This window comes from Phragmites australis, chromosome 3 (genome assembly GCF_958298935.1).
Source record: "Phragmites australis chromosome 3, lpPhrAust1.1, whole genome shotgun sequence".
Taxonomy (NCBI): domain Eukaryota; kingdom Viridiplantae; phylum Streptophyta; class Magnoliopsida; order Poales; family Poaceae; genus Phragmites; species Phragmites australis.
In genome coordinates this window covers 35416032-35434746 of record NC_084923.1, presented here as the reverse complement: position 1 = coordinate 35434746, position 18715 = coordinate 35416032, and the positions used below count along the sequence as shown (strand labels likewise).

Genomic DNA, 18715 nt, shown 5'->3' with positions numbered 1-18715 from the left:
CCATCCATTGCTGGCCTTCAACCTTAGAAGTTCAAGCACCGAATGCAACACCGTAAACTCCTTATCACAGCCCTTCGATTCCTCATTCAAAAGTTCCTTCGATGCCTTTTTTAACGCCTCGAAATTATCTAAACCTCTCGTGTCCCTTAAAACATGCGGTTCTGCGTGGCGCAGTATTTCCTCCAGATCAAAGTCAGCATCATCATCCATCATAACATCAATGTCACCTTCGATTGCTCCCTCATCATCACCATCTACTTGATCAGCAGCGATGTCCTGGTTTGGTTTGCTTATACGTTGTTTGCCATGATTGGACCAACATTTGTAATCCTCAACAAAACCTCTCAAGATCAAGTGCGATTTGATTATACTTGATTTATCTCACAATTTCTGGTTCTTGCAGTCAGAACATGGACAGTATATTTTCTTTGTCTTCTTAGTTAAAGCGTCATTCTCTGCGGCTTCAATAAAAATAGAGAGTCTTTTGATGTATATTTCTCTATGTCTTGGCGCATCATACATCCATACTCTGTCCATCTTTAACTTCAACCACAAAATTAGATACATTAATTAATTAATTAATTAATTTGAAAATCAGAATTAAAAAGATTTTTTTAAAAAAGAAAATACGGGCTTGTTATGATTATAATATGTCTACGTAATTGAATCTACATTAACGTAAATTTATGACTCAAAATAATGTGAATTCATTACTCTCTCTCCATCTCCCTCTCCCTGTCCCTAGATCTAGATCTAGATCTAGAGAAAATATCTCCATTCATGATGAAACCTCCTAAGGCTAAAAAACATCACATTCTAGCTACATTTTTAAAATATAATACTAGAATCATGTGAATCTACACAATTAAATCAATATTGCAACAAATTTGAGCTAATTTGATGATCTAAATGGCAAGAACCATGAGCATCTCTAGATCACATGGAAACTCTAATTTAGCCTTAAATCTAAATCTAAACTTCAAAAAAATGCAAGCTAGGGATGAGATATACATACCTTATTTGGCTCCTCAAGGAAATCAAAAACAAAACCTTCCCACCTATTTTTCAAATCGGCCGCCACAGTAAATGCTTACTGTTTCGAATAGTAAATCTGTCTGAATAGAGCTGGCCGAGAAGGAGTATTTATGGACTATTTGCATAGGCGGTTCCTTATGTGGACCGCCAGTGCAAATGACATCCATTTCCACAGGTGGTCCACGTAAGGAACCGCCTATGGAAACTACTTTTCACAGGCAGTCCTCAGCCGCACGGGGCCGCAGCCACTTTCTCAGGCGGTTCTTCCTACGAACCGCCTGTAGAAATCAAACCTAGGTGTCTCGGAAAATAGGTTTTATAGTAGTGATAGTCTAGTAAAAACATTTTATCATGGATGCAAAGCAATACTACTAAAAAACTATTTTTAGAGGCGGTTGATAACACGTTTTTACAGACGTTTAGCTCATCCACTTGTAATCAAAGGCCTGTAAAAATAGACAATTTACACATGCGTAAAAGAGTCATCTGTGAAAATCTATTACCACAAGCGGTTCACTTAAGGAACCGCCTGTGAAAACCTATTTTCACAGGCAGTTCCTTAAGCGGGCCGCCTGTAGAAACCAATTTCCACAGTTGGTTCCTTAAGCAAATAGTCTGTAAAAATTAATTTTCACAGATGGTTACTTAAGTGGACCACCTGTAATAATTGGTCCCCGAATCGACAGTTCTTTATTCAAGAAAAGCAAAAAAAAATTAACCGACCATGCACCCTCCACGGTCGCAACATCGCAAGTCACAAGTCATAATTTTTCAAGCACGTGTAGTTCTTAGCACTCGAACCCAGGACCTCTCGGCTCGTGCGAACCTTACTTACCATCCCACACTACTACAAAAAGGCATATCAATGCCCGTTGAAAAATGGCTTCACTACCGGTTTTTCAACCGACACTGATTATTCGGCACTGATAGTCACCAACTATCAGTGCCGAGTCTGCAACCGGCATAGTAACTCAACATCAATGCCGGTTCGAGCCACGAACTGACACTGATGGGTGGATTGAGAGAAAAAAAAAACAAAACAAGCCGACTTGGCTGCCGGTACTACCAGCGCGCTCCGCCGCCAGTCGCCGCTGGCGCGCTCTTCCTCCTCCTCACGCCAAATCTGAACTTAGAACACTTGCACCATGTAAAATTAATAAATTCACCACACAAGTCTTTGTTGGAGTCGAATCACTCAACTCTCTTCCTCTCACTCTCTCTGTATCTCTCAGTGCCTCATGCACACAATACAAACAAGAGAGGAACAAATTACACATAAGCAAAAACATTGTACTCCCTCCGTTTTCATTTAATTGACACCCATAACCTTAGCGTAAAGAACTAGGCAATCATTTGTTTATAATTTTGTGACCAAATTGCCCCTAGCCAGGCCCTCCACGGTGTGACACTACAGATGAAAAAAAATTGGGCCCCATAGTGGAAAAATTGGCATCGAACTCTCAGACTGCAGTGTGTGGCTTTGGTTCCTCTTCCTCAACCAACGTTTCCTTCGAGCGATAAAAATTCCCTTCTTCCCGTCGTCCTGAGCCCCAGCAAAATCCCCAAATCCCATCAATCTCTCGGTCTCCAAAAAAAATCGAGTTCCCTTCTCTCAGATCTGGGCTCCCTACCACTTCTCTCTAGCTGATTTGGTGTAATAGGAAGGAGCGCGCGTGCGAGGTTCAGCGCGTGCGGGCAGTAGGGAGGAGGAGCTGGAGGAGCCGCGCTGGGGAGGACGCGGCTAAGGCGGCGAGGCCCGCGAGGAGGCACGCTGGGAGGTTGGCGGGGTCCGCGGCAAGCACGCGCGCGAAGGAGTGCGGCGATGGGAGGGACGGGGGCAGGTGCAGCAGGACGAGGAGCGTGCAGCCTGCGTCGACGAGCAGCGTCGCCGCCGCGTCGACGACAGCGAAGGGGGTGGAGGGGAGGGGAGGACTGCAGGAACACTGCCTGCCTGCCTCTCACTTTCTCCCTTTTTTAATCGGCTGGCATCGACGCGAGAAGTGAGCACACGTGTGCAAGCGAGCACCACACAATCGAAGTGAGCAAATTGGCGGGCTGTTCAAATTTCAGAACTGGCGGCCAATTCTTGCGTGCTCATTTTCTCTGTTTTCCTAGCTTTTCCTCTCCTCCTCATATTCCCTTCTCAGCCATGGCTTTCTTTGACTTGAACAAATGCCTTGATGAAGATCACAGTGGGCAAGGAAGGAGCGAGGTTCTACAAGACTTTGATTTGAACAGATACCCTGAAGAACAAATACCCCACCAAGACTATACCTATCAACTGGTTCTGAGAGATTTCGATTTGAACCTCGTACCCCAACAGGAAATAGAGGTGGAGCGTCCCTACCAAGGTTCAGCAGCTTCCAATGGTAAGCTCTATTTTTCTAGCTTGTCCTCTAAATACATTGCTCTTCCCCGGGTGGAGTTTTGACAGCCTACCAGCCTGCCTCATGCATACGGCGAAGTAGAGGCATATCGACACAGAAAATTGCATCCCCTACGAGCTTGTCAACTAACGGGCCTATGCAATCTAGGATCATGACTTGGTCTTGCAAAGTCTAATTCTCAGTTATTAATGTAATTGTGCTTATGTACATCGTGGTTCTGTTGTGGAACGTTGCAAGGCACAAACAGTTTATTTTAGTTTCAGTCCCCTGCAGCACATGTTCTTATTGCACTCTGTCATTTTCTTATCCTGTTTGATCTTTTCTTCAGGTCATATTATTAAATATTCTTGCAAGAAGGAACTCACTAATGATCAGCGGAAGGAAGTGTATAAAGCTCTTGCTTTGAGAAGTACAAAAGGAAAGGTATCACGGGAAATTGTCAAAGACATTGCAGCATCATTCTTAGTTAGTCCTCGAACAGTTTGGCACATTTGGCGGCGTGCAAGTCAATGTTTCAAGCAGGGTGAGAACATAGATGTCACTAAAAAGAGGTATAACTGTGGTCGTAAGGATCTCCTGGTTGATCTAAGCAAGATGCAAGATATCCCTGTTTCCAAGAGGACAACATTGGATGATCTGTCAAGACACTTGCATGTTAGCAAAACCAAACTTTGGAAGCTTAAACAGCAAGGTCAGATAAAGAGACACTCAAACACAATAAAGCCCTTGTTAAAGGATGAGAACAAGAAAGAAAGACTCAGGTGGTGTATTTCCATGCTTGATCCAAGTAGCATAAATTGTGACCCAATTTTCAAGGACTTCTCTGATATTGTGTATATAGATGAAAAATGGTTTTATCTTACAAGGAAGACTGAGAGATATTATCTTCTTCCAGATGAAGAGGAGCCTATTCGGACATGTAAAAGTAAGAATTTCATCCCAAAGGTAATGTTCCTCTGTGCTGTTGCTCGTCCAAGGATGGCTAGTGAAGGAAATTGCACATTTGATGGGAAAATTGGGTGTTTTCCTATGGTTACATATGAAGTTGCTAGAAGGTCAAGTAAAAATCGGGTGGCGGGAACATTAGAGATGAAACCTATTATGTCAATTACGAAAGAAGTGATGCGGTCCTTTATTATTGAGAAAGTTCTCCCTGCAATTCGAGCAAAGTGGCCATCCGAGGACATTGGGAAACCAATATATATCCAACAAGATAATGCTCGCCCTCATGTTGATCCTGGTGATCCTTTATTTTGTGAAGCAGCACAACAATATGGACTCAATATTCAACTAGTTTGTCAACCGCCAAATTCGCCGGACTTTAATATCCTTGATTTGGGCTTCTTCTCTGCTATTCAGTCCATCCAATATAAAAAGGCTGCTAGAACAGTACCTGAGCTTGTTGCTGCTGTTGAACAGGCATTCCAAGAGTATTCGCCAATATTGTCAAATCGGATGTTCTCGACATTGCAGCTTGTCATGATAGAGGCGATGAAAGTAGGAGGCGGCAATAACTATAAGATCCCCCATATCAACAAAGCTTCATTAGAAAGAGAATACAACCTTCCAACCCAGATGAAGTGTGATCTCAATTTGGTTCAGGAGGTATGTAGGAAAATTGATTAATTAAATGGAGCTGCTGGTTCATGTGAAGTTCAGATGTCCATATTTTGCTTAAGGATGTCCCTTGTCAACTTACTTTGCTGGAATATCCGTATGCAAGTCTCTTTTGATCGATGTAGATATGTATAGAGAAGTCCTTTGTCACCATAAATATGTGTAGTCTTTTGGTCTATGTAAATATGTATTGTACAGTCCTCTATATAGAGAAAATATCTTGGTCAATGTAGTTCTCTGTATAGTAAATTGGTCTAATCTATTGCATTTGGAAAGCTGACATCTATGTGAGAGTATCAGAACGTATAAAGACCACTATACTTATATTACAACATTCCAAGAAAATTGCATCATAAAAACTAAACGCAGAGATAGAAGTATCCTTTGGTCATCAATTCCATGCAATGTTGGCACTTAAGCCTTGATTACATGCAACTTGACAAGAGCATACTTGTACAGACATTTTGCCAAACACATCGGCTACACATATGAGCATGAATGAAGAAATATACATAAGCGTCACAGTCCTTATTAGCAGCCTTGGCTCCGTCCTTTGGCACGACAGGGACGCGACGATGGGAGGTTGACATCCATCTTTGGCATCTGTTGCGAGTGAGAAAAATTCAAGAAATATAGTATGACATGTGAGTAACAAAATAGGCTTGGGTCCCTAAAAATATCTGGTGGGGGGTAGAGGGGCAAAATTGAAAACTTTGCATTGAAAAGCGTGTGGTGACAAGTATTTGCAAACGAATATTTTAGTCAATGGTGTCAGTTAATTGAGAACGGAGGGAGTACTTCACTCTCACCATAAGAATCAAAGCCGAGTACTTCACTCTCATTATACGAATCAAAGCCAAATGGTGAGCAACAGCTCAGCCCGGCATCGCTCCCCTCCTTCCAAGTCCGTCGAGCTCCAGTAGCTTGAGCAGCCCGTCCACAGCTGCGTAGCTTGAGCAGCTCGTCCACCGCATAGCAGCACGCGCCTCCTCAGCCTCTTCCAGCAGCGTGGTGGGAGGGAGAAGGAGATGGGGAGGGGAGGAGGCCTTTGGTGGGAAGGAGAAGGAGATGGGGAGGGGAGGAGGCCGGCGGTGGGAGGGAGTAGGAGATCGACACAAGAGCGAGAGAGAATAGGGAGAGAGCCAGAGCGAGTCACAAAGAGATAAGGATGGACGTGAGCCGGACGTGAGCCAAAACTCGATTGAAATATTTTTCGGGCCCGAACATGGTATTAGTGTCGGTTACTATTAAAAATCAGCACTGATACTATCAGTGCCGATTTTTAATACTAATCGGCACTAATGTTATTTATCAGTGCCAGTTTTTATTTGAACGGACATGTGGATGTCTAGTTTTGGTACGAACCGGCACTGATACTATATCAATGTTGGCTTTGGCTGAACCGACACTGATGAGCCGACACTTATGACTGGTTCTGTAGTAGTGCCACTAGAGAACTGCTAGTGATACTAACACCATATGCAATCCTTTTGATATCTTCTATCTGAAACTTCAAATGATTATTTGGGCATCTAAATGACTTCAAATGAAAAACTTTTTCAACTACAAAGTTGTAGATCTCGTCGAAGGCTATAATTTTCATATAGCGTTTGTGCTCATCCGACTTAGTATGAAAAAGTTATAATTTTTTAAGATACGTTGTCACTTATTTTCACAGGCGGTTCCTTATGTGAACTGCTTGTAGAAATGACCATCATTTTCACATACTGCTTTGTATGTGAACCGTCTGTGGAAATAAGTGACAACATATTTAAAAAAAATCATAATTATTTCATACTAAGTCGGATGAGGACAAACTCTATATGAAAATTATAGCCCTAGACGAGATCTACAACTATGTAGTTGAAAAGTTGTTCATTTGAAGTTATTTACATGTCCAAATAATCATTTGAAGCTTCAAACAATTATTTGGATATATAAATGACTTCAAATGAAATATGTTTCAACTACAAAGTTGTAGATCTCATCAAGTGCTATAATTTTCAAATAAAATTTATCCTCATCCGAATTCATATGAAAAATTATTGTTTTTTTAAGATAACCAATCACATATTTCCACAGGCGGTTCCTTATGTGAACCGCCTATGGAAATAACCTATTTTTACATGTGGTTCATATAAGAAACCGACTGTGAAATGACTTTTTACGTAGGCAGTTCTTTATATTAACTATCTGTGATAATCATCATATTTTTAGAGGCAGTTCATATAAGAAACCGTCTGTGAAAATATATTTTCACAGGCGGTTCTTTATATTAACCATCTGTGATAATTATCATATTTTTAGAGACGGTTCATATAAGGAACCGTCTGTGGAAATATATTTTCACATGCGGTCCATAACCACAGTGAACCTCCGCTAGCTAACTGCACAGACTGTTTTTTAAATAAGCCACCTATGAAAATGCACTTTAGGTGTCTCGAAAAATAGTTTTTGTAGTAGTGCAAGTATAGCCAGCATGGACATATTAGATGAGACAAGGTGCATTTTTTCCTAAGGATAAACACTAGGTGTGCATTGGTCTCTTGCGTATACATCTCCCTTGCTGAAATAATTGACGATGCACATCTTCATGCATATATAATTGTAAGTTATTTGTAACAACTACCAAATGGTCAGTTAGCGGAGTGTGTGTATATATATATAAAGTATATTTGGTATTTTCAGAGTATATATTTTTACATACGTATCTTATTACATAGGGAGTATCTCGTATGATAAATAGTATGTATATGGAGCATATGAGTATATAAGATTATCCAAGTGGTATATATGATTTTTTTAAAGTAGTTTGCACATTTTTTTTAAGTGCATTACATTTTATGTACATACAAATGTATTATCAAAATCTAATAAAATTGATAGATTTCTTTTCTATTTTTCATGTAGTTCATATTAGAGTATCTTAGGATGAGTATATAAGTATACTCAAAGGAGTTGAGTATATCTAGTTTATTTATATGGTATATTATAGTAAGGAGTATATACTCTATAAGTTTATTTATGTGGTATATCATAGGAGTATATACTCTACAAATATAGACTAGTTTTCCTATATATATTTAGTAATTCTTTTGATCACTTACTATAGACTATCGGCAAGATGCATGCATGAGAAGGGCGTCCTGTCTGGAAGACCGATGCAGCGTCTCTGACGTGTCGTCGCTGGAGGAGGGGTTGGGGAAGGAAGAAGGAGATGAGCTCCTAGAAGACCAGATCCATGCATGCATGCGGGCATGCAGAACGCAAACAGGCCGGCCTGCGATTAGCTAGTTGGCAGGCATACATCTGTCGTCACAAACAATTGCTCCCCCCGGCCCGATCGATTGAAGAAACACGTAAAAAACACGCATGCGTGCATGCATGGAGGGGCCGCGCGTGCAGGTGCAGCGTACGCGTTCACGTCAATCTCCCTCTGCCAATCCATCGGCACGTCTCCTCTAGCTAGCTCGCGACGGATGATGGATTGCATTGCATGGCTCGTTCGTAACTTTTCCAAGCTGAAAAACGTACTAGTAATATTACATCATTTTCATATGCCACGTACCGAGTAGTTGGCGTGCCATCATCTCCTTTTTGCCACATGCTCACTTACTAAGCCTTGGGAGTCAAGGAGAGAAAGATAGTGCGAAAAATGAATTCCTTCTACGTACTGAAAATAACTCTTTTTCTGTTGACAATTTTCCAATTGGCAATTTTATCCGACTCTCACAGGTACGTGCATGAGTATATCTTCCCCTAATTTGCAATTACTTTTCTCGGTTCAATTATATGCGAGTCAGAGTGATCCTATTTTGTGTGTAAGTGAGGTAGGTACCCAAGAGTAGTTCTAGGTCAGAACTTAATTCATTTTTTTAACTTAATTGGATGTGAGTGAATTTTACCTTTTTTGAGTTTTGGGCCGACCCAAAAGCTAAGAAAATGCAAAACTTACATCCTACATAAGATATATCAAGGGCATATACATGACAGAGAAGCCTAAATGAAAGAAGGGCTGAGGGCGGCACCAAATAGTTGACACGTGTGTGTGTGTATCTTCAACTTGACTATTCTTAATTTGTTATAACTCATACCCCCTCTGTCCACTTTATAGGCCTATTTTGATTTGAAAATGTCAAACTTGTTAGTTTCCGTTAGTCATGTGCATAGTTAGTGTACAAAAGTTGTATCAACGTATATATTCATATTCCAAAGAATTTTTAATATGATATTAATTTTGTAGCAACTAACAACATATTGCAGGAGAAATTAAATATTGAAATATACTTTTGAAGACTTTTTTATGCCACAATACGCACTACAATAATGGACAGAGGGAGTACATATCTGTCTGGCTAGCTAAGTCGATTATAACAGGGAAGATCCACAAATTCCATGTAAGTCACTTGTTTTTTAGTTTGCTAAAATATTTTGTTCTCGAGTATTGATGCACTGTATAAGTAGATGTACTCTCACAATTTTCCTCTACTTATTACATTTTTTGTCGAAGGACCATGTTATATCGTGGCAGATGAGACACGAAATGCAAATTATTTCAACCACAAATAAAATATTTCACACCGATATGATTAAGTGTGCAAACTAATAATTCAACCACAAATGCATGGCAGTTTTTGCTGCACCTAATTAATTGATTAATCTTTTAACCCTGTTATGGTATACCGTGTCAGATTGGTTAAATTTGTAGTCTGATATAAATGGATTCCTGCAAGAACCGCGAGATATATAGCGGGAAAAGAATGGTGGGAACAACTTAACGGGGATTTATTGATGACATATCTAACCTTAGAGGTGTTATGAGTTATGACAGGCAAACTGAAGAGAGTAGGTGACCTTTAGGGTTTATGTATTATTAATACAATCTGTTTGTTGTGAAATATATAAATGGATGCACTACTACATAACTACATATCAATATCGGTTGAATAATTACTTCATTTCCAGTTTTTCAATAGACACTCTTTATTTGGTACTAATACTTAGCTAGTATCAGTGCAGGTTCCCCACCTGACACAGTTGCATTTTCCATAGATTGAAAAAAGAGAAAATTGCCAGGGGCAGCATCCGAGCTCCTGTCATCGCTCCCCCGCCACCACTGTCACCGCCGCTCCCGCCTCTAAGCTCCCCTTACTCCGAGCGCGCATGACCCCTTCTCCGCCCCCCGCCTCATGCTCTCCGCCATACCCACCTCGCTTCCTCCGCTGCCGCTCGCACATCAGAGAATTTATGGTCCTCCACAGCTGCGGATCTGATCGACGGACTCGCCACCATTGTCGTGCTCCTCCACACCAAGCTCCTCCATGCTGTTGCCCTCCTCCATACCGTCGCCCTCCTCCACGCCGAGCTCCTCCATGCCGTCGCCCTCCTCTATACCGTCGCCCTCCTCCACGTCGAGCTCCTCCACACCAAGCTCTTCCCCGTCGTGCTCCTCCATGCAATCGCCCTCCTCGCCGTGCTCCTCCACGTCGAGCTCCATCTTAGTGACCTCCACATCCGCGTCGCCAAGCCTAAGTAGTCGATTGTGCTGCTGGCGATATTGAAATGAAATGAGGCATTTTAGCGATCAAGGAAATCGATCAAACGATCCCAATACCGTGAAAGAGAAACTTCCCAAATCCAGGCCATTCTACAGGGTGATTCGGAAATTACGGAAGCCTTATTTTATCTTCTAGAAAGTGTCAAACTTCAAAAAGCCAGGGTTGTTGATTTTGATTGATTGCCTGAGCAGGGGTAGTTATGTGATTGAGTACAAGAGAGAGAGAGGAGAGTTTGAGAGACTATGAGAGAGAAGAGCCGAGAAAAATATCTGGAGCTAAACTTGCTTCATCCAAAATTAGATTGGAACAAAATTTTAGGTCCATATAGATTATCAGTGCCGATTTGATCAAAACCATCACGGATAGTTGGAGTCGGATGTTTGATCAAGCCAAAATTAGAATGTATCAAAATTTCCAGTCCAGAAGAACTACCGGTGCCTAATTTGATTAGAACCGGTATTGATGTATTAGTGCTGATTTGTAACACAAACCAGCATTGATATAGACTATTAGTACCGGTTTTTAGTGTCTGGATCACTGTTTGGACGCGGGAGGTTAAGAACCGACATTGATACATCTTCAGTGACGGTTCATATACAACTGGTATTGATGTGCTGCTATTTTTTTAACTAGTTCTATAGTAGTGATACAATTAAGTCTTATAATCACAAAAGAAAGAATACGAATAGTATGTATTTCATAACTGAGGATACGCAGATAACGGGATCGCTACAAAAGATCTTCGAGTTATGTCAGCACAACAATTTGAAAACAGGCCTCTGTTTAAAGCGAAATTTGTTTACCTCCCCCCCCCCCCCCCCAACCCACAATCCATACAACTTCTTTTATATATAGCAAATGCTCACTTAAGGTACATGATAGTTTTGTATTGGCCGCTGGCAGCCCCTAATCTAGTAGAATTCCTTCAAGTATAGAAATAATAGAACTCAAAATACAGTAAAGCTTCTAAAAGTTGTTTAAATGAGAGGCCCTCGCGTTCCTTTCGGAGGGTGTGCGAGAGCGTACTCACACCCGCAGGTGTTGTTAGGTACAAGCTAGCGTGTGCAGGCGCACGCAGTTAGGCCACAACTCGCTCACATGGCTGGCGGCATGCCGCCGTGCGAGGCTTGTGATCGCTACGTGTGTGTTGAACCGCGTCTGCTCACATGGTGACGTTACGTCGGGGTCTGAAGTAGTCTGTATATTGGCATCTTGCTCACGGGGCTGTTTCTCCTGCTTTCTTCTTTCGGCAAGATTATTTCTTCAGCATCTTCATGGACGACGCTACTGTTGGGGCATAGAGTCACGTTTACTAGTGTCACGAGTGGTTGACTGCTACGGCTCACTCCTGCTGGAGGAAGGGCGCTGAGGTCCGGTGACCCCAATGGCATCATTACGGATCTGCCATTGGCGCCATGCTTCACGCGCACGGCTGGGGACCTACCCGAGCCAAAAACGTGCACGCCAACCGGCCCAAGTGCTGGACCCACCTACCTCCCACCAGGAGTCGTACACAAAGCCCGCCACTGATCACATCATCGTCCGGCCACCTCCACGCCGCACCGGAGCCTGCCCACCACCGCTCCGGGACGGAGGCACCCCTCCGTATGCGCCGGCCGCCGGAGCCCTCCGTCCTCCTCGTCGGACGCCGGGCTTTATGGCCACCTCTTCACCGTGCCCCGTGCTGGAGGACCAACCACGCAGCCGGAGCCCTCCATTCCAGTCACCGGAGGCCACGCTGCGCTTCGGGCGTCCGCGCCGAAGGCTAGGCCGCACTCCGGGCGTCCGCGTTCGAGGCTACGCTGCGCTCCGGGCGTCCGCGCCGAAGGTCAGGCCGCTCCCCGAGCTCCTCGCGTCGGAGGCCGAGCTGCGGTTCGGGTGTTCTGCTGAGGAGGCCACGATGCGCTATGGGTGTCCGCACCGAAGGCAAGGCCGCTCTCCGGGCTCTCTTCGTCGGAGGCTACGCTGCGCTTCGGGCGTCCGAGCTAAAGGCCAGGCCGCTCTCCGGGCGTCCGCGCGGGAGGTCAGGCCGCTCTCCGGGCTCTCCGCGCCGGAGGCCGGTCTGCGCTCCGGGCGTTCGCGCCGAAGTCCAGGCCGCTCTCCGGGCGTCCGCGCCGGAGGCTACGCTGCGCTCCGGTCGTCCGCGCCGAAGGCCAGGCCACACTCTGGGCTCTCCACGCCGGAGGCCGGGCTGCACACCGGGCGTCCGTTGCGGAGGCCAATTTACGCTCCAGGCGTCCGCGTCGAAGGCCAGGCCGCTCTCCCGGCGTCCGTGCCGGAGGTCGCGCAGCGCACCGGGCCCTCTGCTCCGGAGGCCACGCTCCGGGCCGCGTCCCGCACAGGGCGTTCTGCGGCCACCATCCATCCGCGCTCTGGGCACCTCCTCCCCGGAGGCCCACCCTTTGCGATCTGCGCCGGAGGCAACGCTCCAGCCGCACTCCGGGTCACGCTCTACGGAAAGACTCAGAGCTCCGGGCCATCCTCCTCAGCTCAGGCCGCCTCCACACCAGCCACCTCGCGCCTCGTGCCACCACCTGTGAAAATTTTATCGTCGAAAAAAATCGATAAACCCGATAATTCTGTTTATCGACGGGGCCGGTAAATTTACTTATCGGTCAAAAATATCGGTAATTTTTGAATTTGGTATCTTTTAATTTCTGAATCCAACATGCGAGCAAGAAAACGTCGGTCCACAGGCCGCAGGCTGCCAGACCACCCCTTCAATCCTAATTCATTTATGTGTTATTATTTAGTCAAATAATTTGGATGCAATCTATGTGATTTTTTAGGTAAATTAAGTTTTTTTTTCAAATTTTATCCGAAATATTTTGTCTATCTTCGATAGAATTTCGATAAATCCGATAATCCTGTTTATCGCTAACCTCCGATAAAAATTTTTTATCGATAAATTTTTTCTTGGCACCGTCACTCCAGGTTGCAGCTCGCGTACTGCAGCACTTCGATGCTACCAATAGGTGGCAGCAACAGGCCAACAGCAACTACATCAACGAGCCCGCGTGCATGGTCTTTTCTGCCATTCTTCAGGCGCCACGAAGCCTCGCCGCGCTGCACGAGCATCCGTCTCCCTGCACCCCCTACCTCATCTTGTGGGCGGAGGAAGAAATGGACGGCTTGAGCATCATGTTCTCCGAGCCTGTGAAATCCATATCCCAAGCTGAAGCTGGCCGGAGTTTAGTCCTGGTGCTGGAAGCTGCAAAAGGCGCCCTCTCCTACTCCTTGCTGAGGCCCCTCGACACCGTCTCCAAGCAAGATTTGGTTGACCTCATCGTGCCTCATTTGCGAGAGGTCGAGACCATGTATGCCAAGCAGCTAAAGGAGGACTACTGCAGATTAGGCACTGCCTGCTCGCAACCAATGGAAAGGATTTGTCACCCTCATACAGGAAGGGCGTCCACCCTCCTACAGGAAGTATGGACTTGTTTTCTACGCCAGAGGCCGTGCTCCAGCCGTCCTCAATGCCGGAGGTTGATCTCCTCGCCAGAGGCAACGCTTTGGCCGTCCTCCAGGCAGGAGCAAGTGGAGGAGATGGCCATACTGGTGGTAGGGCTTAGTGAGTTCCTGCACGGCAGTGGTGCCATCCCACGCGATGTGGCCAAGGCGTGCGAGCGGCACAGGTTCTACTGGTGGCAAACCACGGCTTGGGCTCGGCGCTGCTCGCTGAGGCGCACCACTGCCTAAGCACCTTCTACGCACAGCTGCCCGCCGGACAGCACCGCGTGCAGCACCACCTAGGGCTGTCTCCATAACTACAGCTATAGGTACCCACACAACCCTTTTTAATTGTCCAAAAAGCCAGAATAAACTCTCAGAGAATATTTACGTCAACTTAGATGAGGACACATCAATGCTACAGTCACATATTTGGCTCTCAGCAAAAATTTACGTAAATCCTTACTTGGCACTATTACAATTAGCTATTTGTCCATAATAGTACGTGCAAATCCTTGCTCAGATAGTGCTACATAGTGCATAGCAATAAAAACCCTTCGCCATGAGCTTCGAGGTCTAAATCCTTCGCTTTGAGCGTCGCGGTCTAAAAACCCTCTGCTATGGGCGTAGAGGTCTAAAAATTCTTCGCCATGAGCATCGAAGTCTAAAAACCCTCTGCTATGAGCGTCGAGGTCCAAATCCTCCACCATGAACGTCGAAGTCTAAAAACCCTCTGCCATGAGCGTCGAGGTCCAAATCATCCGTTATGGGCATCAAGGTCTAAAAACCCTCTACCTTAAGTGTCGAGGTCCAAACTCTCTACCATGAGCGTCGAGGTTCAAAAAACCTCCACTATGGGTGTCGAGGTATAAAAACCCTCCGCACCTCAACGTCATAACCTTGGTCGCGGCAGGGTCCAAATCAGCATATTGATTAATCCTAATTACTTCACACAAATATACATGGATGCATACATACATGCATACATATACATATACATATACATACACGTGGCATACATACAGCACCGATAAAACACACCATCTACCCGCTTGCGATCATAAGACACGAGGGTGTTGGGGGAATATTGCGTAAGATGTGAGATGCACCCTTTGCTCTCTCATAGCTGAAAAGCGCAAGGGGGCGCGGGGAGTCAGGGGGCCAAAAGGCTTGGTCGATCCTGCACAAGTTGCAGAATTTCGCTAACCCTACTAAAATGCACTATTTCAAGACAATTATAGGACCAAGATAGGAGTCGAGATCTCTCCTCTCTTCCAACTTATTTCATGTGCACTATTAAATTACCTGAAAAATCATAGAGCAGATTGATAAGTATCGTCGGCATTGTCTTTGGAGGGGTTCTGACCTAAACAAGAAGGGTAATTGCCTGGCAGCTTGGAAGTAGGTCTGTCGACCGAAGAAACAGGGTGGTCTAGGTATTATTAATCTTCGAGTTCAGAACAAGGCTTTTCTCCTTAAGCACTTGCATAAATTTTTCAACAAGGCTGATGTCCCTTGGGTTAAGCTAATATGGCAGGCTCATTACTCTGCTATGCTTGCCCCTCAAGCTCGCAGTCCTAGAGGCTCCTTTTGGTGGAGAGATTTATGCCGTTTCTTTGATGATTTCAGAGGTTTTGCTCATGCACAAGTAGCTTCGGGTGATTCTGTTTTATTCTGGAAGGACATTTGGGATTTTGGATGCTTGAGTATCACTTTTTCGTATCTATTTTCTTTTGCAAAGGAGCCAAATTGTTCAGACTCCAAATTCATGCAGCTGTGCCGGACATTGCTCAGCTATTTCATTTGCCTCTTTCGGTAATGGCTTCTTCTCAGTTAGCAGAGCTACTTGATCTTCTCTAGAGTTGGCATCGGCAGATGGGCAATCTTGACAAATGGATTTACATTTCGGGTACTGGTGATTATTCTTCCAAGCGAGTTTATGATCATTTGCTGGGAGTAACTGATTGTGCCCTCCCCTTTCGCTGGATTTGGAAAACCTGTTGTCAACCAAAGCATAAAGTCTTTTTCTAGCTCCTTCTGAATGATCGACTCAATACAAGAAACCTCCTTCGCCGTAAGCATTTTGATGTTCCGTCAGTTCTCTGTGTCTTATGTTCGTTGGCTACTGAGGAGTCGGTAAAGCATCTCTTTTTTTGCTGTCCTTTTGCACAACTATGTTGGACATCCCTTCATCTTTTTTGGGATCACTCGTTGCCTCTGGTGCAAATGGTTCAAGAGCAGAGACGACATTTTCCCTTTGGTTGCTTCATGGAGATTGTGGTTATTGCTTGCTGGTGCATTTGGACTCATTGCAATGGTATTATTTTTTATGGTGAAGCTCTCAGTTTTACTTTATGGAAAAGAGAGTTCCAATATGTTCTCTCTCTTACCAAGTTCAGAGCCAAAACATCTGTTAAATATGCTTTGGATGCTTGGCTGGCTAGCTTGTAATTTTTTCTCTTCTTTTGTTTTCTTTTTTCTTGTTTGTAAAACTCCTGGTTTTACTTATTAAATCGCAGTAGGGGATTCCCCTCCTATTTTTGGTCAAAAAAAAAAGAAGTTTGAGTGGGAGTCGTAATATGCCAACTCTAGCCACTGCTGCAAGGCTCCAGATGGCTCTGCCTCCATCGAGCCTCGTCGTGGCTAACCACTCAGGGAGTTGCGGACTGCCCCCATCAGCTTCGTAGTCGATTCTATCTCCGGCCTCCGCCATGAGACTACTAACGGTCCTACCTCCGTCAACCCTCGCCTCGTCCACCGCTGAGGAGGTCGCGGACTGCCCCCCTCAGCCTCATCATCGACTCCATCTTCAGTCTCCGCTGTGAGACTCCGAACGGTCCAACCTCCATCGATCCTTGCCCCATGTACCGCTGAGGGGGTCACGGACTGCCCTCCTCAGCCTCCTCGTCGACTCCATCTCCGGCCTCCATCACGAGATTCCGGGTGGTCCTACCTCCATCGAGCCTCACCACATCCATTGTTGAGGGGGTCGCAGACTGCCCCTCCCCCCCAGCCTCACCGTTGACTCCATCTCTAGCCTCTGCTGCGAGACTCCAAACGGTCCTACCTCTGTCGAGCCTCGTCGCTTCCACCGCTGAGAGGGTCACGAACTGCCCCCTCAGCCTCACCGTTGACTCCATCTCTAGCCTCTGATGCAAGACTCCGGACGGTCCTACCTTCGTCGAGCCTAGCCGCTTCCACCGCTAAGGGGGTCGCATACTGCCCCTTAGCCTCGTCATCGACTCCATCTCTAGCTTTTGCCACGAGACTCCAAACGGTCTTGCCTCCGTTGAGCCTCGTCATGTCCACCGCTGAGGGGGTCGCAGACTACCCCCTTAGCCTCATTGTTGGCACCATCTTCGGCTTCCATCATGAGACTCCAAACGGTCCTGCCTCTATCGAGCCTCGCCATGTCCACCACTAAGGGGGTCACAGACTGTCCCCTTCAGCCTTACTGTCGACTCCATCTCCGACCTCCACCGTGAGACTCCAGACTGTCCTGCCTCTGTCGAGCCTCACTGCGTCCACCACTGAGGGGGTCGCAAACTGCCACCCTTAGCCTCGCCGTTGACTTCATCTCCGACCTCCGCCATGAGACTCCGGGTGGTCTTACCTCTGTTGAACCTCACCTTGTCCATCGCTGAGGCGGTTGTCGACTGCCCCCCTCAGCCTCATCGTCGACTCTATGTCCGACCTCCTGAAGCATCTAGGCCCCAAATTCGTGTTTTGGTAATTGATGACAATATGTCTTTTGTCGACTAACATGTTTGAATAAGTTATGAAAAGGTTAGCCACAAAGATGTTACAGAGCTAGAAAATGCATGAGTGAAAAACATGAAGAATGGCTAGCTCAAGGCAAAGGTATAATTGTAGGGCATTTTCTTTTGCCAATCAAAAGGAGATTAGAGAAGAGAAATTGACCGGATTTATAGGATAAGTGTCGTACTATAAAAAGGGGTTAATGTGCATCTACTTGACGTATCTATAATGCCACAATTGCTCAAACTTGCATTCCATATAGAGTGGAAAATTTAGTTTGAGAGAAACCAAGGAAATTCTCATCTTTGGTATGTTTTTGAGTTCTCGCAGTCTGGCTGCTGGAGAAGCTGGTCTGGCAGCTGAATAAAACCTCGTCGATGCTGAGTAGAACCCAGTCCCGGTCCAATTGCTGGAGAAGCCGGTCTGACCGCTGTATAAAACCTCCTCGATGCTGAGTAGAACCCAGTCCTAGTCTGACCGAAGGTTGTGCCGGTCTAATCGCCAAATGAATAGAGGCATTTGGACCTTCTGGTCTGGCTAGCAGTCTGACCGCCAGCTTGGCTAATCTGACCGCCCTAGGAACAGAGAGTTATGGCACTTTGTTCCCTGCTCACATCTGACCATGAGGGGTCGTGGTCTGATCGCCGACCGTGTGTTAGGGTCATCATGACACTTTCTATAGCCGTTGTAAAGGCGGCACTTCAATTGCCAGGTGACTTGCGGTCAGACCGCCAGAGTCGCAGAGCTGTTTTTTCAACAGTAACGGCCACATTCTTGAGCGTGGGCTATAAATAAGAGCTTGGCTGGTTCAAGGAACCTAAGCTAGCATTTCATTACAACCCTTTGAGCTCTTGCCTTACTCATCTCCCTCTCTTGGCTTAGTGATAGCATCTTTGAGAGTGTGAGAGC

At 45.5% G+C, this 18715-nt stretch overlaps 1 protein-coding gene across 4 annotated transcripts; it reads left to right on the top strand.

Annotated features, from left to right (window-relative positions):
- Window positions 1-2463: 2463 nt before the first annotated feature.
- LOC133912882 (uncharacterized) lies at window positions 2464-5318 on the top strand. 4 transcript variants are annotated; one of them, XM_062355839.1, is made up of 3 exons: window positions 2464-3035; window positions 3222-3404; window positions 3780-5318. In XM_062355839.1, the coding sequence occupies exons 2-3, from the start codon at window positions 3402-3404 to the stop codon at window positions 5046-5048; spliced, it is 1272 nt and encodes a 423-aa protein (XP_062211823.1). In that variant the 5' UTR covers window positions 2464-3035; window positions 3222-3401; the 3' UTR covers window positions 5049-5318. The 4 variants fall into 4 exon arrangements, with proteins under 4 accessions (XP_062211823.1, XP_062211822.1, XP_062211821.1 ...); XM_062355838.1 differs by having other exon boundaries at window positions 2464-3073; XM_062355840.1 differs by having other exon boundaries at window positions 2471-3404; window positions 3751-4183; window positions 4318-5311.
- Window positions 5319-18715: the final 13397 nt, after the last annotated feature.

What these genes read in the sequence shown, in the direction of transcription:
- LOC133912882 (XM_062355837.1), top strand. Translation starts at nt 3,185, where the DNA reads ATGGCTTTCTTTGACTTGAACAAATGCCTTGATGAAGATCACAGTGGG. An exon ending in AGGTTCAGCAGCTTCCAATG is followed by an intron (nt 3,405 to 3,750) that starts GTAAGCTCTATT and finishes TCTTTTCTTCAG; the next exon opens with GTCATATTATTAAATATTCT.